The 21,885-nt window shown below is 31.1% G+C and overlaps 2 protein-coding genes across 7 annotated transcripts; both read left to right on the top strand.

Annotated features, from left to right (window-relative positions):
- The first annotated feature begins 395 nt into the window (after positions 1-395).
- On the top strand, positions 396-4,421 carry LOC105666314 (poly(ADP-ribose) glycohydrolase). 5 transcript variants are annotated; one of them, XM_020865838.2, is made up of 11 exons: positions 396-531; positions 1,081-1,190; positions 1,335-1,495; positions 1,567-1,683; positions 1,764-1,922; positions 2,002-2,255; positions 2,406-2,506; positions 2,586-2,745; positions 2,816-3,134; positions 3,245-3,479; positions 3,561-4,421. In XM_020865838.2, exons 2-11 carry the CDS (start codon positions 1,091-1,093, stop codon positions 4,286-4,288), a joined length of 2,334 nt encoding a protein of 777 aa, XP_020721497.2. In that variant the 5' UTR covers positions 396-531; positions 1,081-1,090; the 3' UTR covers positions 4,289-4,421. The 5 variants fall into 5 exon arrangements, with proteins under 5 accessions (XP_020721497.2, XP_048266711.1, XP_048266713.1 ...); XM_048410754.1 differs by lacking the exon at positions 396-531 and adding an exon at positions 577-692; XM_048410753.1 differs by lacking the exon at positions 396-531 and adding an exon at positions 617-992.
- A 242-nt stretch (positions 4,422-4,663) lies between these two features.
- Positions 4,664-21,874, top strand: LOC100643378 (WD repeat and FYVE domain-containing protein 3). 2 transcript variants are annotated; one of them, XM_012314474.3, is made up of 45 exons: positions 4,664-4,797; positions 5,806-6,042; positions 6,130-6,375; positions 6,453-6,611; positions 6,683-6,875; positions 6,972-7,158; positions 7,275-7,456; positions 7,562-7,913; positions 7,995-8,116; positions 8,232-8,515; positions 8,587-8,853; positions 8,966-9,256; positions 9,335-9,708; positions 9,788-10,077; positions 10,172-10,387; positions 10,492-10,893; positions 10,996-11,132; positions 11,205-11,388; positions 11,476-11,747; positions 11,828-12,057; positions 12,123-12,290; positions 12,366-12,574; positions 12,653-12,840; positions 12,932-13,080; positions 13,161-13,359; positions 13,429-13,789; positions 13,874-14,078; positions 14,155-14,575; positions 14,649-14,858; positions 14,929-15,117; positions 15,196-15,489; positions 15,575-15,810; positions 15,903-16,158; positions 16,231-16,442; positions 16,507-16,639; positions 16,723-16,876; positions 16,950-17,184; positions 17,272-17,495; positions 17,566-17,819; positions 17,884-18,111; positions 18,193-18,384; positions 18,463-18,878; positions 18,967-19,221; positions 19,299-19,496; positions 19,632-21,874. In XM_012314474.3, exons 2-45 carry the CDS (start codon positions 5,818-5,820, stop codon positions 19,744-19,746), a joined length of 10,314 nt encoding a protein of 3,437 aa, XP_012169864.2. In that variant the 5' UTR covers positions 4,664-4,797; positions 5,806-5,817; the 3' UTR covers positions 19,747-21,874. The 2 variants fall into 2 exon arrangements, with proteins under 2 accessions (XP_012169864.2, XP_048267068.1); XM_048411111.1 differs by lacking the exons at positions 4,664-4,797; positions 5,806-6,042 and having other exon boundaries at positions 6,144-6,213; positions 6,287-6,375.
- Positions 21,875-21,885: the final 11 nt, after the last annotated feature.

Below are 21,885 nucleotides of genomic sequence, written 5' to 3'. Positions count from 1 at the left end.
TAAGTTATTTATAATTTATAATTTCATAATCAGTGATACGATGTCCTGTAAAATGCTACATCCATCTTTAACATTTTTAACAATTAAGTTGAATATAATTCCTATATTTGCCGTAGCAAATCACTGAGGGCGTAAGATATGCTGATCTCTGATCTCTTTCAATGTCGGTATTTCAGAACGTGACACACGAACTGCCATATAATTGTCAAGTCTATCCTGTATTTAGTCAATGATTTTAGTATAAGTTAGAAATTTTAATTGGTTTAACATTATATTTATTTATATCTTTTATTTGTATTAATTAGTACAAAAATATAAGAAACGTATTCTGTACATAACTATATAAAAACTTATATGTAGCTACTTACTTCGTATAACAAGCAACTCTACAATATAATGGAATTATATACATAATGTACGATCTACTTTGACAAATTCTCTACCAGTATATATAATTTCTAATAAAAGTAACAATTAACATTTTGTGTTTCACAGCGATTGTTTTGATCATTTAATTTCGGAATATTTGAGGTAAATATTTTTCCCCTATTAGATGTATTTCCCCTAAATGGATCGATTCATTCGAACGATTCATACCATAACACTTTATGTTTCATGCAATTTAAGTATTTACGAAATATTACGTATTGTTTTATAAAGGTGTAAAGAACATTCAGATGTGAAGTGCAAATGTAACTTTTAATATAACATATATATATATACATAGAAACATTAGTTGATATTAATATATATAATTTTCTGTTTATGTACCGTTATGTCTAATTTTCCCGCAATACGTTTATCAACACGAAGAATAGTGGCGCCAAAGCAATATACGCGTAACTTCGGTTTTAATGATCGTACATTCTTGAAACGAAATTTTAAAGAATTACCGAACAATTTGTCAGTATTGTGATAATTTATTGCCACTTCAAGATTACTTTATTTTCGAGACGCGTTATGTAGCTTTTAAACATCTTTATTTTATTTTTGTACGTAAGAACTTTATTTCATCTCATTTCACTGTATTGTTTATTGTTATTTTCCACCATTACTATATATTATTTGTAATTCTCTCAGTTCAAGAATTATGTCGGATCCTGGATTCTCGTTTGACGAAGAAACGCTATCTCCAGATATCTTCAATGATGTAGATACCGTGACAAATAACCCTGTAAATTCTGATGATTGTAAGATATTAATTGAGCACATTTAATTTTGAAGATTTGATGTTCGGGAAAATTAAAACTACGTGTATTTATGTTATATGTACATACAATATTTTGTATATTTTTCTTTAAATTGGTTATTCAATTGCATTTCATTTCATAAAGCAAGCTCAATGTCTATTGATGTTAACGGACCAGAACCTTTGGATGATGTACCTGAATGGAAAGGTGTGAGCATGGATGAGATACGTAAAGGTCTAGGTGTATATGATAGCCAGGAGTTACCACCTATTTGTCCTTCTCCATCTCATATAGTATTAATATCGGTATGGGTTAAATTAAATAAATATTTTTCATTAATGCATATGAATTTCAACTTAAAAATTATTTAAAATAGTTGCCATTACCGGCACGTGGAACACCAAAACCATATCCTACTCATCAAGTAGAAAAATGGTGTCAAGATTATGTTAGGATGCCGCATTCAAAACGTAGTGTGTATCCAATAGATGAGGCAAGTGAGAGATGACAACAAGTAAAACCTAATATTATTTTCTACTCTGCAATTTTTAAATGATATAATCATTATTACAGAATGGATCTCGACGTTGTCGAAACAGATGGGAAATAATACAGGAATCATTACTTCAAAGTTTTGTATCGACTCATCAGTTAGAAAATGCAATACTTTCTTATAATCACACATATGCACAGCGTTGGGATTTTACTGCACTGCATCATTTTTTTTCTGAGGTAAAATCTTAAATTTTATATATCTTTTCCACAATGTACTCTTTATATATTCTCATTATACAATAATTTCATATTAAAGGTACTTGATGAAGATGAAACAAATAATTTCTTTGAAACTTTGATGCCAAAGATGGTTCAGCTTGCTTTGCAACTTCCTGTTTTGGTAACTGGTTCAGTGCCTCTTTTGAAACGTCACACTAATGGCACAATCAGTCTTAGCCAGTTACAAATAGCCTCTTTATTAGCTAATGCATTTTTTTGTACATTTCCAAGACGTAACTCAACTAATCCGCAATCTGAATATGGAAGATATCCATACATCAATTTCAATAGGTATTTTGTTATATGATTATAACTTTTAATAGGATTAAAGTAGATCATACTATACAAATGTAATTAACCAAACATTAGTACTAGTAGAACTAGTTATATATAATTTAATAGTTATATACACTTAATATATTAATATATACATTTACATAGGTTGTTTTCAGCATATAAAGAGGAAAAATGGAATAAGTATGAATCTGTAATGGAGAAGATGAAATGTATATTTCATTATTTTCGGAGAGTAACGTCTAAAGGTGGATATGTTACGATTTATTTAATGAAGTATTAGTAAAGAATCAATACATTATTTATTATAAGTTTTCCATAGAGCAGCCCCAGAAGGTGTGGTAACAATACAACGGCGTTATATTCCTAAATCTGATTGCCCAAAATGGGATGAACAAGTACAAAAACTATTACCCTTACATACTACAAGTAAAGGGACGATAGAAGCAGAAGGAACTGGATTTTTGCAAGTGGATTTTGCGAATAGGTACCTTATATTTTTTTATTCAATATTAAACTAAAGTGATATTTGTTATAAAAATTGAAAACTCTTCTAGATATGTAGGTGGTGGAGTTCTTGGTTTAGGATGTGTACAAGAAGAGATAAGATTTGTAATTTGTCCTGAATTGATGGTAACAATGCTTATCACAGAAGAATTAGATGATACTGAAGCATTAATTGTCAGTGGTATTGAAAGATATAGTAAATACAAAGGTTATAGTAACAGTTTTAAATGGATGGGAGACTATGTTGATGAAACACCTAAAGATAGCAGTGGAAGACGATTAACATCTATTGTTGCGATCGATGCCCTGTATTTTACGCACTCAGAAGCGCAATTTAACATAAATAATATAATAAGAGAACTTAACAAGGTTAAAAGTTGATGTCTATATTTATAGTCTATATGTCTATATATCTATATTTAGATAGGTGATTCTTCATTGGTTAATTGTGTAAAATTTAGCAATCTTATTTTTTGTAGGCATATGTTGGATTTGTCCGTTGTGAAGGTAGTAAAAACAACCTGCCACCTATTGCAACCGGGAATTGGGGATGCGGTGCATTTCGTGGAAATCCAAAACTGAAAGTTTTATTACAGTTAATGGCAGCAGCTGTAGCAGGTCGATCAATGGTTTACTTTACCTTTGGAGACACAAATTTACGAGATGACATTGCTGAAATCTACATGCATTTTGTAAAACACGAAACAAATATAGGTATTGGTCTATATTAGAATATTTTTTAGATATTTAAAATGTATAGAATTATTTAAAAAATGTTATATTATATATTTTTAGCTCACATTTTTTCATTATTGGTGCAATATCAAGAATTTGCTTCAACAAGAAATTCAGATTTCTATCGTTTTTTATATAATCGAAGTAAAATAAAACCAATTACTCAACATTTCAATAAAAATATTCACACAAAAATTTCTACAGCAAAAGAAGTTTTTAGAAAAAGTAAATGTGTTAATAACGCAGAAAAGAGATTATTTCATTTGGATGTTAAGAAGCATCCGCAAATAGAAGAAGAAAAAATACAAGATTGGTTAACAAATGTTGATGAAGATGGTATAGATAAAAAGAAAACAGAGATTTTAAAGGAAGAATATGTAGATGTTAAAAGAACTGTAGAAAAAGAACAGATTCAGGGTAAAGATAATATAAAAAAAAAAGAAGGGCAAATTCACGATAGAGATAGTACAGAGAAAAAAAAGAAATCATCTTTATGGAAACTTTTAGAAGATACGGCGCAAGCTAAAACAATTCAAGAACATCGATTATCTGGTTTGGAATTACTAGATTCAAAGCAAGAGCTTATTTCACAATATTTAGATAATGGTTGCAGTAAATCGACTAAAGATGAAAGTCTTCAGTCAATACCGATATCTACAGACTCGCATAATATACAGGAATCAACTCAAACTTTAAGTGAAATCTCTGTACCTTCTCATAAACACGGATCACCAATCAAGAAAGTTGGACAAAGAAAAATTTCAGACTTTTTCCAATCAACAAGTTAAAGATCTTTAAATATATAAATTAAGGCGATCTGTTAAACAATTACATTTTCACACAAAACTTTCTAAATAGACATACATACATTGTATATAATGTAATAACGAAAATAAATAAAAAACTAATTAATTTTTCAAACATTGTCTTTTTATTATTACTGTATCATTTCATTAATAACCTACATATGTAAACGCGTTCAGATGTAAATATATAAACATATTACATATCTTTTCTGCGATTAATTTTTTATTAAAATTAATATAATATAAAGTAAACGACAATAATATTTTATTGTATATGAACATAAGGAGGTAACACAGATTCAAAAAGTGAATAGATCTGTGATTATTAGCAGTCACGTGATACTTATCGACGTATCGTGTTGGCTGTGGACCGAAGAAATCGTCGAATATCGTCGAAGATGGCTGCTACCACTGAAGTATTAAATACTCTCACAGAAAGAGCAATTTCCCAAAAGAAAATGTAGGATTTTCTGGCTTGTGACGCGTTTCAGGTAATAACTAAATAATTAGTAATGAATACGGTGCATATTCACAGGATGGTGTCTGAATTTTATTTGTAAGAACCGTGGGCGGTTACGGAGAGTCATTGTAACTTCATTCTAACTTGACATTTTGACAGGAGATAGACATAAATATTGGACTTAGCGTTCGATGAAAAGTAGTGTCATAGATTGAAAGTATAAAAATTATTATGACACGTGCAGGAAAAATTGATTCATATGTATAATAAATTAGATAATAGTGTTTCGTTTTGTCTTACACAACAATGTGCCATTTTCACATGTTATAAGTTTTCCGATATGTTAACGTTTCGAATAACAGCACAATAAGTGCTTAAACAAATTGTACTACCGCATATCAACGTTTACAAATTACTGATCCCTTTATCGAAAGATTCATTTATTGTTTTCGAACTATATTTGTTTTCAATTCCATTTAGTTGTGTGAGTCTTAACATCATAATTTTTAATATTATTGCTATATCAACTATTACACCGTTTTTTATATGTAAAATTTTTTTATACAAGCACATATATTCTCCTGTAATTGGTTGGCGTTATATAATAACATTAATAACAATATAATAACAGTTTGAAAAATTATAACTACTTATTTTTATCTAAAATTTGTATAACTAATATCATAAATACTATAAAAATTAATGAATTTTAACTATGTACTTTATAAATAGTATGCATATATAAGCATATATATATTTATTTTATAATCTCACAATTCATTACTAATATTATTTATATTATTGTAATATTATTTATATATTCTTGCTATATGTTAAAAATACTATCAGTGTGTTAAAAATGTAGATTTTATTTTATAAAACATATAATATGTGTATAAAGGTACTAAAAAAATGTATTTAATATTCACCATAATATGAATGATGTAAGTAAAAAATGTATCAGTGATATGAGTTTTTAAAAAATTAATATCAAATTTTTATGTTCTGGTCTTCATACATGTCATTTGTGTACTTTTAGCAAGTATTAAATATGAACATAATGCGTAAACTACGAGGGGGTACTAATGTTGGAGGCATGGGTTCCAGCAGTACTGGTGGTTTAGATGATTGTACTGGAAGTATAAATCCTCAACATACTGCTTTGGGTCTTATGCACCTTAAAAAACTTTTTTCTGAATATACCCATCCTCCACATCTCCTCTCTGATGCTGAACGTAATGATAAATTATATAATATGTTGCCATTATTTTGCAAGGTCAGTATTCACATATTACATAAATGGAAGTTCGACAATTTTCTTTCTTTCTAGCTAAATTATTAACTTAGATTAATTGACATTTAGGTATTTGGATCTAGTCCAACAGGAGATATGAGTGAAAAATTTTGGGACATTTTGGCATTTACACAACAAGTATCTAAGTTAATGGTATTTGAAATCAGTAGTAGAGCAAGTAATCAGAGTACTGAAACTGCAAGTTGTGCCATTGTACAATTTTTAGAAATTGAGAATAGTGAAGAATCAAGCAATGGCTGGATGTTACTATCTGCATTAAATTTGCTTGCAGCAGGTGATACTTCTGTAATACAGGTATACATTTCAATTATACTTCACTATTCCAATTAATGTAAACTGCTGTATGTGTTAATAGATTTATATTTTATTAGGCAATGACTACTGCTTCTGTTCCATCAACATTGGTAAAATGTCTGTACCTATTTTTTGATTTGCCTGAAATGATTGACGACGAGGCTGATATTACAGATGCAAATAGTGAATATACTTCAAAACAACGTAGAATATTATTACAAAAAATATTTGTACAAGTACATATCTCTTATATACCCCTGATTTTTTTAATTTTTATTTAAGCAATTAAACGAATGTTAATTTACAGTTATTGGTGAGATTATGTAGCCATCCATATCCCGCAGAAGAACTTGCACGCAAAGATGATCTAACTTTATTATTCTCAGCAATAACTAGTTGGTGCCCTCACTATAATGTGATGTGGCGTAAAAGTGCGGCAGAAGTATTAATGACTTTATCTCGACATGGACTTACCCAAAATGTAGTAAGCTACATTCATAGTAAGTATAAATTTAAGTTTAATCTATTTAATCATGAACTAAATATGTTTTTCAAATTTTCTAAATAATATGAAATATTGTCGCTTTTAATTGTAGATAAAGGATGTATAGCACTATGTGTTGATAATATGCAACGTGTACCTGAGCTGGCACCATTGGAAGTGGTAGAAATGTTTGTTACAGTATTTTGTTTCTTAAAAGATTCTAGTGAGGTATCTCAAACACTTCTAGACGATTTTCGTGCTTGTCAAGGATATATCTTTTTATCAGAATTTTTGTTAAAGTAAGAATTTTCTAACTGTAATAATATTAGTTATATAAATTAATCTTATTAGTATAGTATTTAATATCATAACGATATTAATATTTACAATACCATTATTAATTTATGATCTGTAGACATGCCCCATCAAGATTAGAACAAGATAGTAGAGCAGAGGCACAAGATGCCATTCGGAATTTAGTGCTTATGTTGGCTTCTCTAACAATGTGTGGCCATACAGAATTAAAGCCAAGTCAAGCTAGTATGGGATCTTTGTTCCAAATGCTTGGTTTTACTTTACCTCAACCGAGTAATAGAGGTATAAATATTCCAATATATGATTTTAAATTTTTCTAGTGTTATTTAATAAAGCATAATAAAGTAAGTACATCACCTAGAGTTAAAAATAAATTATCTTTTGCAGGAGGAAGTGTCAGAAATATTCAAGCATTCCAAGTATTACAGTCTGTATTTGTAAAGTCCAATTCACCACTCTTATGTTGTACAATCCTTGATGCAATATCTAGTGTATATCATAGTGACAATGCCAATTATTTTATACTTGAAGGGCAAAACACATTATCCCAATTTGCAGAAAAAATTCACCTAAAAAATCGAGAAATACAAGAGAAGCTTTTTCAACTACTAGAATTTATAGTGTTTCAACTTAATTTTGTGCCTTGTAAGGAACTTATATCTCTATCTATACTACTCAAAACAAATAATTCAACCAGTTGCAGTATATTATGCGTGGAAACACTCCTTAATATACTCAGGTAATAAGTAGTAATTTTTAATTATACAACTTACTCTACTATACATACTTTATATTGATCCTGGAAAACGTATCTTTTCAGACATAATAATATATTTAAAGATGTATACAGAGAAGTGGGTATGTTAGAAGTCTTTGTTACATGTCTTCATCGTTATGCAACTCTACTCAAAGATAAACAAGCTGCACAAGATCAAGGATTAGGTATTAATATTTTCATACCCTTTTTCATTTTCAAATAACATGTTTTATTTAATATGCATATATATAACTCAAATATGCATATATATAAATCAAATAAACAAAGACTGTTTCTTAGAATATCAAATCTGCCAAGAAGATGAGCGATTGGGTGCCTTAGTAATGGAAGCCTTGACGACATTATTAGCAAGCAATGTTCAGAATGCTAATGTGTTTAGGGAATGCGGTGGGGCACGTTGTGCTCATAATCTCGTGCCCTATATGGATTGTCGATATCAGGCACTTGGTATTGTTAGAGAATTAATACTTAGTGCAGGAGGAGATGATGACATGGCTACATTACTAGGTGTTATGCATTCAGCACCTTCTAATGCCTTAGTCTTAAAAACACATATATTAAAAGTTGGTGTAATTGATATCACTATTAATTTTTAAATTTTTTAACATTATTATAAAGTATTCTAATTTTTTAGTCTCTATTGGCTTGTTTGCGAGAATCTCATCGAACTAGGACTGTTTTTCGAAAAGTGGGAGGTTTTGTGTATGTGATGTCCGTCTTAGTGTCTTTAGAAGGCCAATTAGGCATACAAAGATTAGAGAGTACAGAACCTTGTAACGACATAATAAAAAGAACGCCACAGGAAGAAGCACAGTTACTGACTCTTTTACACGTTGTATTTCACACTATAAGTACAGCTATGAGATTTGAACCAGCAAATGCTAAATTTTTCCACCATGAAGTAAATATTTATTTATTAATATTTACAGAGTAAAAAAGAGAACGATTGTAAATAACATAATTATACAATAATAAGTGTTCATACAAATATTTATATAATATTCGATTTACAGATATGTCAATCAAGTTTGTGTGACACTTTGCGACTTCTTGGATGTTTCTCAACACAGACAAAGCTTACTGAAATAGATATAATACCAACTACAAATTATCATAATATGTTATCAGCACTATTTACTGGGAGCGTATTAGAACCCGTGTTTTCAGATGTTATACCAAAGACATTATCATACGCATGCTTATTACTACGACTTCTGTATGATGTAGCACTTGACTCTTTTGATAAGCCAAATTTGGCAGGTCTAGGAATGAGATCGCCAAATCATAAACAAAATAGCGTTGAGGTGGTTCTTAAATTTAATTTATAGTACATAATAATGAATGTTATTAAATTACTAAACTAAATATTATATTATTTTTAGCAACAAAGATCTTTCGATTCACCGGGAAGCGGAAAGAAAAGTGGTATAAATTCTTTAAATCTGAGTCCACCTACTCCTGAACCAATTGTAGTTCATCCTGGCATAGTTGTTGGAATGTTATATTTACTTCCATCAATCTCAGAACCATCCAATCCACAAATGGCTTTAGCTTTACAATTATATGTCGCAGAAATTATTAAAAGTTTAGTGCGATCCGAAAGAAACCAACAAATAATGTGTGATGCTGGAATGGCGGGTGAATTATTATCTATAGGTAGAATAGCTTTGCAAGATGAAACACATCCTTTACATCAACCATTACAATATATTATAGAAAGACTCGCAGCACAATCCTTAGAACCGCGTGATTTAAGGTAAGATGCAAAGGAAAGTTTAGAGAAATATCAAAAATAATATTTGTATATGCACTATATAAAATTTTTGTAATTAAAGGGAATTTTTGCGTTTGGGTGATCCATTATGCTGTATTTCACTCGATGATATTGAGCTAAATAAACCTCGAGGCGGACCCGTGCCATTGACGCGTATTAAAACTTTAGTATCCATGACAACACCAAAGGATTTTCGAGCACACGGTTCTTGTACTTTACCGCCTTTCGTAGAACTGGATATGAGTGCTGAAGGATTTGCATGTCTATATTTACCTAGTGTTGCACCACAAAGTACAACTCCACCTACAGTGGTAGCTGCTGATAGTAGCGTACTTGGTGGAATTGGTTCTGGTAAGTCTTAAATATCTTTAAGATGCAAGTATTAAAGAATATATATTCTTCATTTATAAAAGATTTGCGTTTGCATTCAATATTAATTTTTTAGGTGATAGGTTATTTCCCCCACAAACTGGTCTGACTTATAGCACATGGATATGTGTTGACAAATTTAGTGATCCTAGAACTGACCCTCACTGCGTGCGACTGCTAACATTAGTTCGTATTCCACAATCAACAAGGGATTTGATTTGTTTAACTGCAGTGCTTAGTGCAAGAGACAAAGCTATTATCGTATCTACACAAGAAACACCGTTACCGCAAAGTAAGTTTTATTAATCTTTTTTTTCTCTTTAAGTCTTTATCTTTACTTACTCCTAATCTTTTCTACAACATAAACCTTATCTACAAATTAAATAAAAATTTCAGATGTAAGTGAATGGGAGCCAGAAGGAACTGGTGAATGTGGTGCAAGAGTCTGGTGTCCAGACTTGCTTCATGAAGGTCAATGGCATCATATAGCTATTGTACTAAATCGTGCTGTTTTAAAAAATTCAAGTTTCTCGTTATACTTGGATGGTCAACATATTCACAGTCAAAAGCTTCATTATATTACACAAGTTCCTGGAGGAGGAGCAGCAAATTTGACAGTGGCATCTCCAGTATATGGGTATATAGGTACACCACCTTGTTGGCGACGGTATTCTAGACTAACATGGAAACAAGGACCATGTCACTTAATAGAAGAAGTATTTAACTCTCAAAACATAACAACATTATTTAAATTAGGCCCACATTATATGGGAAGTTTGCAAGCTCCACAACTGTCAGGTATTAATATAAATTTTATATAAGTCCATACATTTATTTTTATTTAATTTCTATTTTTATTTAATTTTTATTTAATTAAAAAAAACTTAATTTTTTATACAGGACAAGAGCCTTTAATGCCTCTTGTTGCAGAAGAAAAAGTTGTATTTGGATTAAATGCTAAAGCAATGTCCCAATTAACATTAGCTAAAATTAGGAAAGTTTATAGTCGGACTGATAACAAATCAATTGCTAAACAGGTATATACAGCCATTTCCATTTATAAACATATCTTCTGTATGTATTAATTAAATATTGTTATTATTTGTCAGCTTGGTATGTCATCGCACGAAAATGCCACTCCTATTAGAGTTCTTCATAATTCAGCAGGACATCTAAGTGGACCAGCACGAGCACTTGGTGGTGTAGTCGTTGGATATCTCGGTGTTCGAGTCTTTAGCCCCCGACCTGTAGCTACAATGATTGATAATGTAGGAGGATGTTCAGTGTTGTTAGGTAAAACTTTTTACCAATCTGTGTTTTAAAATATATTTAAGTATTTATTTAAACAAAAATTTAAAAGATAATCATTCGTTTTAACAGGTTTAATAGCTATGGCCCAAGATGTAGAATCTTTATACGCTGCTGTTAAAGCTTTAGTGTGTGTTGTGAGATCCAACCAAGTTGCCCAACAAGAAATGGATCGCAGAAGGGGATATCAAACATTAGCAATGTTACTAAGAAGGAAATGTCCTCTTTTAAATAGTCATATTTTACATCTTACATTCAGTCTTGTTGGTACAGTGGACAGTGGTAGAGAAACTAGTGCAATACCTAATGTTATGGCATTTCAAGATCTTCTATGCGATTTGCAAGTACGATTTCTTTTTACTGATGATAGATAATTTATCCTCAGAGCAAACATTATGAAAATATTGAAACATTATACTTTTAGATTTGGCATGAAGCGCCTGGTGAACTTTTAAGATCACTTCTAGAACATTTATATGAATTAATAGCAGAATCAAGTGAGAAAAGAACAAATTTACGTTTAATGAGAGATTTGCAATTAGTACACAAATTGCTACATATTTTAAGTGATGTAAAACAAAGTAGTACGAGACAAATTTTGCTTGCATTACTAAGTATTCTATTAAGTCAACCAAGACAAGCTGATTTACTTTGGTAATTTAACATACTCTAAAAAATATAATTATATTGTATGTGTATATCAATAATATCTTTTATAGGTTTGGGCAATTTATTGTTGCTACATTACCTCAAAGTTCAGAAAAGCATTTAATTCTTCGAGAAAGCGAAGGAAATAAAGAAGGAGAAGGGGAACACATACTCTTGCGAAATCGTTGTTTGCAGCTTTTACACTCTCTGTTATTTAATGGCCCCAAAGTGAATGTAAAGTAAGTGAAATGAAGAAGGTAGATATGTAAACAAACTCACTATAGTTTTTGTATTAACTTAATAATGTGTTGTAGTATGTGTGAGGAATTAGCTAAAGTATTAGGTTTAGATTGGATATTACTATTTCTTCAGTCTGGCCTTCATAGTACCACCGTAATATGGGGGTTACGAATTTTAGTAGCCATTTGTTCTGTACAATCAATATTACAAAAATTTAAAGAAGGAACTAGTAATGGTGGTTGGTTACGCCATACAGACCATAATAAAATGGTATTAGCACTTGGTATGTGCATAAAAGTTATTAAGCTTTAAATAGTTGTATTTCATACTTTTATATTATATCTTATTTCTATATTTCTAGGTTGTCATCAGCAAATAACTGGTGGTGAAACTAAACCATCTGGCCTTCATGTACCAGGATTTCAACATTTAGGATGGTTATTACCGCAGCATGTAGATCTTGTCCCAGAATTGTATTTCCTTTTTATTGCTCTCATGATGGGACAACCCGTAAAATTATTGCCTACTGATTCTAAAGTTATTTTAAAAGTTCAGTAACATTCAGTAACATACTTTTTTATGTCTTACAGTATTTAAATCAAGCGTAAATACAACAAATATTTATGTTTTATGATAACAGCTGGATTTGGACAATGTATGGAACTTCTTGTTTGGTGTCCCTGCAAATCATACATTATCCTCTTTTGCTAGTAGAATCAATCTTTGTCCTGAGGCTGTGGTAACTTTATTAGCAATGGTACGAACAATGTTGAATAATTATTCAATCAAGTAAGTTCATAATTGAAATTTATCTCTTTTTCAATTAATTACTTTATAATATATTAACATGTATAATTTTTATTTAATAGCCCTGAATCTTTGCCTGATTGGTTAAGCGATTATCCAGTCACAATAATACAGTTTCTTTTTTTCCTTTACCATAATTTCACTGACTTTATGCAAGTATTTATGTCTGCGGAAGTATTGGGTGCATTAGCTGGTACTTTGTTTCCAAAACCTGCAAGCTCTAGTCAAGATAGTAGTGGAGCTAGTACTCCAGCAGATGAGGTGAAACTTAAAGATTAATGATAATATTTTTTAATAAGAAAAAAAATTTACAATAAGATTTTATTTTAGCAAGAACCAGTGTTAGTAAGATCTCCATCAAAGGATGTTGGCTTAACAAATCATCCAGCAAAGAAATTTGTTATGGATTTCATGCGAGTTATTGTAGTAGATTCTCTTTCTCTGCCTGTTAGTGCAAAATCTCCACCAGCAATTGATTTAGTTTTGGAGGCATGGCCAGAACATGCATCTACAGGGCAACAAACACGTTATCAAACAGAAATTCTATCTATTTTAATGGAGCATCTGTTAGCTGCAGACGTTCTAATTGGAGAACAAGCAGCATTACCTGTTGTTCCTGGTGGATCAGTTAATAATATAACAAGTAATGTGTGTTACGTTGCAGCCAGAATAGTTGACAAATTATGGCAAGGTAAATTTCCAAATTTTCACTTTTTATAGCCAATTGCATAATCGAATATTTATCATTTCGAATCGATTATTTGATAATATACAGGTGCTTTGACGAAAGACCCACATGAAGTGTTTGATTTTATTGTAAAATTAATTGGACAAGCAAAAAGACGACCAGGTGTCGTTAGTATGGAAGGACTTCATCACTGTTTAAATAGAACAATTTTATTTTTATTGTCACGAGCAACGGATTCTATAGCCGATCAAATGGCTGTGTTAGAAGCGTTGCATAAACTTACCACCCACAGGTGAGGTTAATATTTTTTTAAATAACATTTTTTGCAAATTGTAAATAAAATCTAATTTAAATATATTTTTTTATAGATTGTTAGTTTTCGGCGCTGGTAATCATGAATTAGAATTTATTGGTTGTCTGACTTATTGTTTATTGCAACTGACAGCTGATATAAAGATTATGCTTGATACGAATACGAAAACAACATGGCATGTTAATCCACAAGTTGAAGCCAGTGATGATAGATTAACATCCCATCAAGGTCATAATCTGATGGCTGTTGCAGCTACAAGAGTTTGGGAAGAGTTATATGTATGTAAAAAGCCTGCTATAGAAGAAGTTTTTAAAATTACTCTTCCAGCACCTATAGGTAACGAACGTGCTCCGGAATTATCGGTAGTGAGAGATCAAGTACATGAAGCTGCAACTAAGCTTTGGTTGAATTATGTTGTTATGGAAAGAAAAGCTTCTTATAGAGTTCCTTGGGAACTTCATAATCAAATACAATCGGTAAATATTCGTTTACAGATCCTAGTAATAATTTATATAAAATAGAATGTGTAGAAAATCATATTCTGTTTAGAAAATCCAAAAAGTAACAGGAGGTTTAACAAGACTAGCAAGTAGAACAAAAGTTCGAAAAGAAGAATCTGTACGCGTAAGATTGAGATTACATCAGAACACTGTTGCACAATGGACAGAGCAACATATTGCATTAGTCCGTGAACTTGCTGCAGCGAAACGTTTGCAATATATACAAACTAATCAACATACCCAGCGATATGTATATCAAGTAAGGATATCATTAAGAAAAGAAGAAAAAGGAATGTCAATAATTGTATTAATAATTTTGCATTATACAGGAGTGGTTACAAACCGAGACTGAATTAACAAGAGAACGCGGTCTATGGGGACCGCCAACTCCTACTAGGCTTGACAAGTGGATGTTAGATATGACCGAGGGCCCATGCAGAATGAGAAAGAAGATGATGAAAAATGAACTTTTTTACATACATTATCCCTACCGACCTGAATTAGAGCATCCTGATAATGTAAGCTAGCTCCACTATTAAAAGAAAAGAAATATTAATTAATGATGAAAAATAATTTAATTATTTTGATTTTTATAGAAACAATTGAAGTACAAAGTTGCGACAAGCACTGATAGTAAAGAATACTATTTAAAGCAACTCGGTAATTCATCTGGTATGTTTGAACGTGAACGCGATCCTGTTATTGATGATACACCGTTAAATGTTAACGACGCCTCTACGGAAAGCGAACCTCCTATGGTACCATGTACGTTAGAACGTCATGCTAGTGAACCCGATGAAGCACCAGAGGATAATGAGCAAGAAGAAGAAAATAATCAGACTGTTCCAGACAATCAAACTTTAATACGACTATTAGAGGAACATGAAAAAGTTTGTCTTTTTCCTTTTGCTACAGATATAAATAAATAAATAATGATCAATATATGCAGCATTTAAGCGCTTTTTATATTTTCAGATAAGTCACATGTTCAGGTGTGCTAGGATTCAAGGTTTAGATACAACTGAAGGTTTGTTGTTGTTTGGAAAAGAACATTTCTATGTAGTTGATGGATTCACACTGTTAAAGTCTAGAGAAATAAGAGATATCGAAAGTTTACCCGAAGCTTATGAGCCAATTTTACCATCGCCGGGATCTCCGAGAAGATCCAGAGCTATGAGGCAATGTTCAAAATTTAATTATGAGGATATCAGGTAATAAATTTGTATACAACGTGAAACTAGATTATTGTATCTAATTTTGACACGTCAACAATGGTGACCCCGTTTTGCATGTTTTCCTGTAGGGAAGTACATAAAAGAAGGTATTTGTTACAACCGATGGCATTAGAAGTATTTAGCGGAGATGGTAGAAATTATTTATTAGCATTTCCTCGTAAAGTAAGAAACAAAGTTTACCAAAGATTTATGACATTTGCAACAGCGATTGCTGACAGCGCGCAACAATCAGTTGCTGGTCAAAAGAGAACAGCAAATGTAGAACAAGCTACAGGTTTACTTTCGAATCTAATAGGTGAAACTTCTGTTACGCAACGATGGGTGGTTAGTATTTTAAGTGGTATTAAATTTATATTGTTCATATTATAGTTATTTACAGAAATATTTGTTTTATAGAGAGGCGAAATATCCAACTTCCAGTATTTGATGCATCTTAATACTTTAGCTGGTCGTAGCTATAACGATTTAATGCAATATCCGATATTTCCCTGGATCTTGGCCGATTATGATAGTGAAGAATTGGATCTCACTGATCCTGCTACATTTAGAGATTTTAGTAAACCTATGGGTGCACAGAGCCCAGAACGGTTATTACAGTTTAAAAAGAGGTAATGTAACTAAATGAATTAATATAATAAAAATAATTTAACTACTAATTCACATTTAAATCAGATATAAAGAATGGGATGATCCACACGGAGAAACACCTCCTTATCATTATGGGACTCATTATTCCTCTGCGATGATAGTTTGTTCATATCTAGTGAGGATGGAACCATTTACACAACATTTTCTTCGATTACAGGTCTATACTAATTAAAATAAAAAGGTCTAATTTATAGCACGAAATTAATTACTACTATAATACATGAATTATGAAATTTCTAGGGTGGACATTTCGATTTGGCTGATAGAATGTTTAATAGTATAAAGGAAGCATGGCTTTCAGCATCTAAACATAATATGGCTGATGTAAAAGAACTTATACCAGAATTTTTTTATCTTCCAGAATTTCTTGTTAATTCAAATCATTTTGATTTAGGTAAGTATTACGAGCCAAACATGGACATGTTATTAATAGAACTGTAGACATTAACACCATATCTTATTTGTAGGTTCTAAACAGAGTGGCGTACAATTGGGAGATATTGTATTACCACCATGGGCAAAACAGGATCCTCGAGAATTTATACGCGCACATAGACTCGCTCTAGAATGTGATTATGTATCGCAACATCTTCATCAATGGATCGACTTAATATTTGGTTGTAAACAAAACGGCCCTGCTGCGGTTGAAGCTGTTAATGTATTTCATCATTTATTCTATGAAGGCAATGTTGATATTTACAAGTAAGATTTTGTAGTACTTATTTTGCAGTACTTTTCCCAATTATATTTTATGGTTTGACTTTTATAATTCCTATTGTATTCTTCTAGTATTGATGATCCTTTAAAGAAGAATGCCACTATTGGATTTATTAATAATTTTGGCCAAATACCAAAACAGTTGTTTAAAAAACCGCATCCAGCTAAAAAAATGACCCAAAGAACTAGCGTTATTGATCCAGGACCTATTACTCCTGGCTTAAGCATTACTACATCTGACAAGTTATTCTTTCATAATCTTGATAATTTAAAGCCGTCACTTCAACCTATCAAAGGTTTATATAATTATATAAAGATCTAGTTATTGAATCATTGCGAATCATAATTAGTAATTTACTTTTTTAGAATTAAAAGGTCCAGTTGGACAAATACTTCATGTTGATAAAGCAGTGTTAGCTGTGGAACAAAATAAGACGCTTATTCCTCCAACATATAACAAGTATGTAGCATGGGGTTTTGCAGATCATTCTCTCAGAATAGGGAACTATGACAGTGACAAAGCAATATTCGTTTGTGAAGCTATGATACAAAGCGGTGGTGAAATAGTTGCTTGTGTTTGTCCGTCTTCCAAATTGATAGTAACTGCTGGCACAAGTTCTGTAAGTTATTGCTTGAATTTAGTTTTTGTTTCAGCAATTCTTTGAAACAGGACTGTTTTAATAGGTTGTGACAGTTTGGGAATATACTAAAAGGCAACTTTCTATTAAACAATGTTTGTATGGTCACACGGATGCTGTTACATGCTTATCGTCTAGTCCAGCATATAATGTAATTGTATCAGGATCTCGAGATGGTACTGCAATTATATGGGATTTATCTCGTTGCTTATTTGTTCGTCAACTTCGCGGACATGCAGGACCGGTAGCAGCGGTAGCTATAAACGAACTGACAGTAAGTTTAATATATTCTGTAAAGTATAATGAACAAGAGCAAAATATAGATTTATATCACATAGGCGTACCATTTTTATAGGGCGACATAGCTACTTGTGCAGCTACTTGGTTACATGTGTGGAGCATTAATGGCGAAGAACTCGCTAGTGTTAATACATGTGTTGGTCGTGCTGACAGAATGCAGCAAATTTTATGCGTTGCTTTCAGTCAAACTCACGAATGGGATTCACAGAATGTTATTATGACTGGATCGACTGATGGCGTAGCACGCGTAAGAATAACGCCACTTATTAAAATATTTAAATTCTATAGTATTGTACATAAATAAAAAAGTATCATATTTTTGTAGATGTGGTCGATGGATTATGTACAAGTGCCTGCAGAAGAAGAGAAGCTAGAGGAAATTACTACTACCAAAGAAAAACATATGAAATCAAATAAAAATGAAAGTCAAAATGAAAATACGAAAAAACGAGTGCATGAATTAGTTAAACAGATGAGCATTTCTGCCGAAGGATCAAGTTTGCTCGCAAAAAGTGGTTCAGAAAGTAGTCTTTCAGAAGCCGAAAATGCTAAAGAAGCATCAAGATTGCATGAAGAGAAAGAAGAATGCTCAGATAACGAATCAAGTAATGGTTCCAGTAATAAACCATCACCGCAGAATAATACTCCTACTATTGTGCTTCGTAGAAAGAGTCGTGGAAATCCAATGTTTCGTAAAAGTGAAGGTGGTGGACGTGCAGATAGCGAGGGTACTCAAACAAGGTACTTAAATACAACTTCTGTTCTGTAGAACAAATATTTTCACTTATTCGGTTTTTACTATAATAGTATCGATCAAATTAATTCATAGCGAGTCATCTAATAATCCTGGGGATTCTGAAGGAGCTCTACGAGCTAGTAAAAGCGATACTAGTTTAACAGATAGTTTCGTCATGATTACTGAAGCTGATACAAAACCTAAAAAAATTAATCCACAAAATATCTTAAGGGACGGTTTTAAATGGCAACGGCAATTAGTATTTAGAAGTAAATTAACGATGCATACTGCATATGATCGCAAGGATAATGCGGAACCAGCATCTATAACGGCCCTCGCAGTATCAAGGTAAAATATTTATAACTTAATTTTTATTTGAAAAATATATAAAATATTAAAAAATTAAACATTTAATCAAATCACAGAGACCATAGGACAGTGTACGTTGGAGATACAAGGGGAAGAGTTTTTTCATGGAGCGTATGTGAACAACCGGGACGTACAGTGGCCGATCATTGGCTTAAGGATGAAGGAGCAGATTCATGCGTTGGTTGTGGAGTTAGATTTAATCTTTATGAAAGGAGACATCATTGTCGTAATTGTGGACAAGTATTTTGTTCAAAGTAAGTTACTATGATACTATAAATTATTTAAGTAAATTACAAATTTACAACCTGCTTTCTCTTTCTATATTTACTGTACTTTACTATACTTATTGACATAAATATTTTGTTAATATTTTTATACTTTATATACAGATGCAGCCGATTCGAATCGAAAATATCGAGACTCGGGATTTTAAAGCCCGTTAGAGTTTGTCAAGGTTGTTATTCGTCATTACGATCTCAGCATTCTGCTGAAAGCAGCATTTAAATATAATAATGTATGGTTTCGTATAAGTTAATGGTTTCAGAATGGGTACAGCGAGAATGTATGTACATAGCAACCGCAACGTACCCTTTTATGTTTTTATTCGAATTTTTTTTACAAGAGAAACGAGGCGTGCATTTCCTCACTTTTTCATATTTTGTACGATACATTGTTTTAAAAGATTATTTTACCAGAGAGACAGAAAAATTGATCGCTGCATTTTTCGTATAATCAATTTTGATTTCAACAATCTTTCATATTGCGAATTGAGATCATTTCATTTCTCTTTTTCTCCATGAAATAAACCTAATATTACAATACACTCCTGTCGATTTTATAATATTGCTTGTATATTTTTACTATTTTAATGAATTAAGCTATTTCCTAATAGTGATCGGCCTGTTTCACATTATCGACAGGTTTGTACTGGAAAAATTTTAAAAAACATTATTTGGAAACTGACATGACATTTAAATCTCTAATATGTAAAGCACATATTATAAAACACGAACATATTTTTCGTTTTTAATCTTTGACTCTTAATCATTTCTAATATTTTTTTACATCATGTATTTTGTATGCCGAAGAACAATATGTACAGTTACATTCTGTATTGTATATTTAATTTATATGTTGCACTTACTTCTTAACAGCTAAAGAAGACTTTATATACAGACATATATACGAAATCATGTATAGCAGCACTTGTTTAATATGCGTAGTCTGTGATTTTTTTCTTTCCTATTTTAATTTAATGAAGTTATAATTAATAAATTTCTTGAGTAATTATTACTACTAATAATAAGAATAATAATATATAAAGTATATATTATGCGATTCATTTCTCTGTCATAACGCTTATATCGTTTCTCATATTTGAATGTATTAAATAATTATTGTTAATATTTATTTTAAATTATGATAAAAATTAATATAAGATGTCAATACTATTAATGGAAAAATATTAGATTTAATATTATTAGATTAACCAAAAAGTTATATTTATACTGTCTATTTGTACTGTTCTTGTTTGCATTATGTTTTACGTATAATTATTGCTTAATAAAATGCTTTTATTTTCTTTTTTATAATACCATCATGTACATAATGCAGTAATAATACACGGTGTAATTTATTCTAAAAATTATCAGTGGTATATAATTTATTACTGTATCATGATAGACAAGTCTTTTATTTTTCCATTCTATAGAACTGAAAACACTAATAATCTCAAAATTCAAGAATATATGTATTACAAGAAAAAAAAAGGAAAAATACGCAATTGCAGTGCACCCTTTGTGATCGCTGCCTCTATCGATATAAAACTCATAAATTTATAATAGACAATACCTTAATTACGTTAAAGTGTTATTAACTGTAAGATGGTTATGAAACCATAGACTCTAAAACCAGCAGTAATATTGTAAGCAATGTCATAAATGTGGAATACGCTCGTTTGTTCACAAATTGATATATCATGAATGCATCTGTAAAATTAATAGTAAAGAGGGAGATAAATTAAAAACATGTTCTTGGATAAGTGTTTTGTAGAGTTTTAAAAATGATGAAGTATTGCAAACGCAACATATTCTTGGGAAAATTAAGTTTGTCTAACAGTTAAGAAGAATCAATGAATACCGATGAAACATACAAAAATTTGTATAAATACAATGATCGCGGTATTAGGAAAAGAAATTGTCTCCCTATATGGATAACGAATTCTACCATTTGTATTCTATCGATACACTTCCATTTTTCTAAAGGCACAAATTTTATAAAGAACAAGAATAAGAAATAGTGTGGCGATTAAAAACTGAGAATAAGATAAACGCAGCTTAAATATCGCGAAATATTGTTTCAAGGTGGTACTAGTAAAGTACTATTGTTACTAGTCAAATGCAATGTGAGCACAATGTTAATGAGTATTCTTTCAAAAAGAATGCTTTTGATATAAAGGTTAAAAGTAGATAATGCTGGGAATGGTGTGAATGAATTCCAATATTTGAATCTCTTAACTATGCGCCGCATAAAAAGAGTTATCACGTATCTTACGGAAATAATACCTGTGTGTCATTATTACATGCCAGTTCTAATAAAACATTGCCAACTATCTTTACTTTTGTACTCCTACTTATATATACA

The sequence above is a fragment of the Bombus terrestris genome, chromosome 12, assembly GCF_910591885.1.
Source record: "Bombus terrestris chromosome 12, iyBomTerr1.2, whole genome shotgun sequence".
NCBI lineage: Eukaryota > Metazoa > Arthropoda > Insecta > Hymenoptera > Apidae > Bombus > Bombus terrestris.
Note: the sequence above shows the minus strand (reverse complement) of the source record. Positions and strands in the feature narration are given on the sequence as shown.

Excerpts from the sequence above, each read along its gene's own strand:
- LOC105666314 (XM_020865838.2), top strand. The coding sequence starts at position 1,091 with ATGTCGGATCCTGGATTCTCGTTTGACGAAGAAACGCTATCTCCAGAT. Across the intron at positions 1,923-2,001 it reads TGCATCATTTTTTTTCTGAG|GTACTTGATGAAGATGAAAC; the intron begins GTAAAATCTTAA and ends TTCATATTAAAG. Across the intron at positions 3,480-3,560 it reads AAAACACGAAACAAATATAG|CTCACATTTTTTCATTATTG; the intron begins GTATTGGTCTAT and ends ATATATTTTTAG.
- LOC100643378 (XM_012314474.3), top strand. The coding sequence starts at position 5,818 with ATGAACATAATGCGTAAACTACGAGGGGGTACTAATGTTGGAGGCATG. Across the intron at positions 7,457-7,561 it reads ACCTCAACCGAGTAATAGAG|GAGGAAGTGTCAGAAATATT; the intron begins GTATAAATATTC and ends TATCTTTTGCAG. Across the intron at positions 12,575-12,652 it reads TAAAATGGTATTAGCACTTG|GTTGTCATCAGCAAATAACT; the intron begins GTATGTGCATAA and ends CTATATTTCTAG.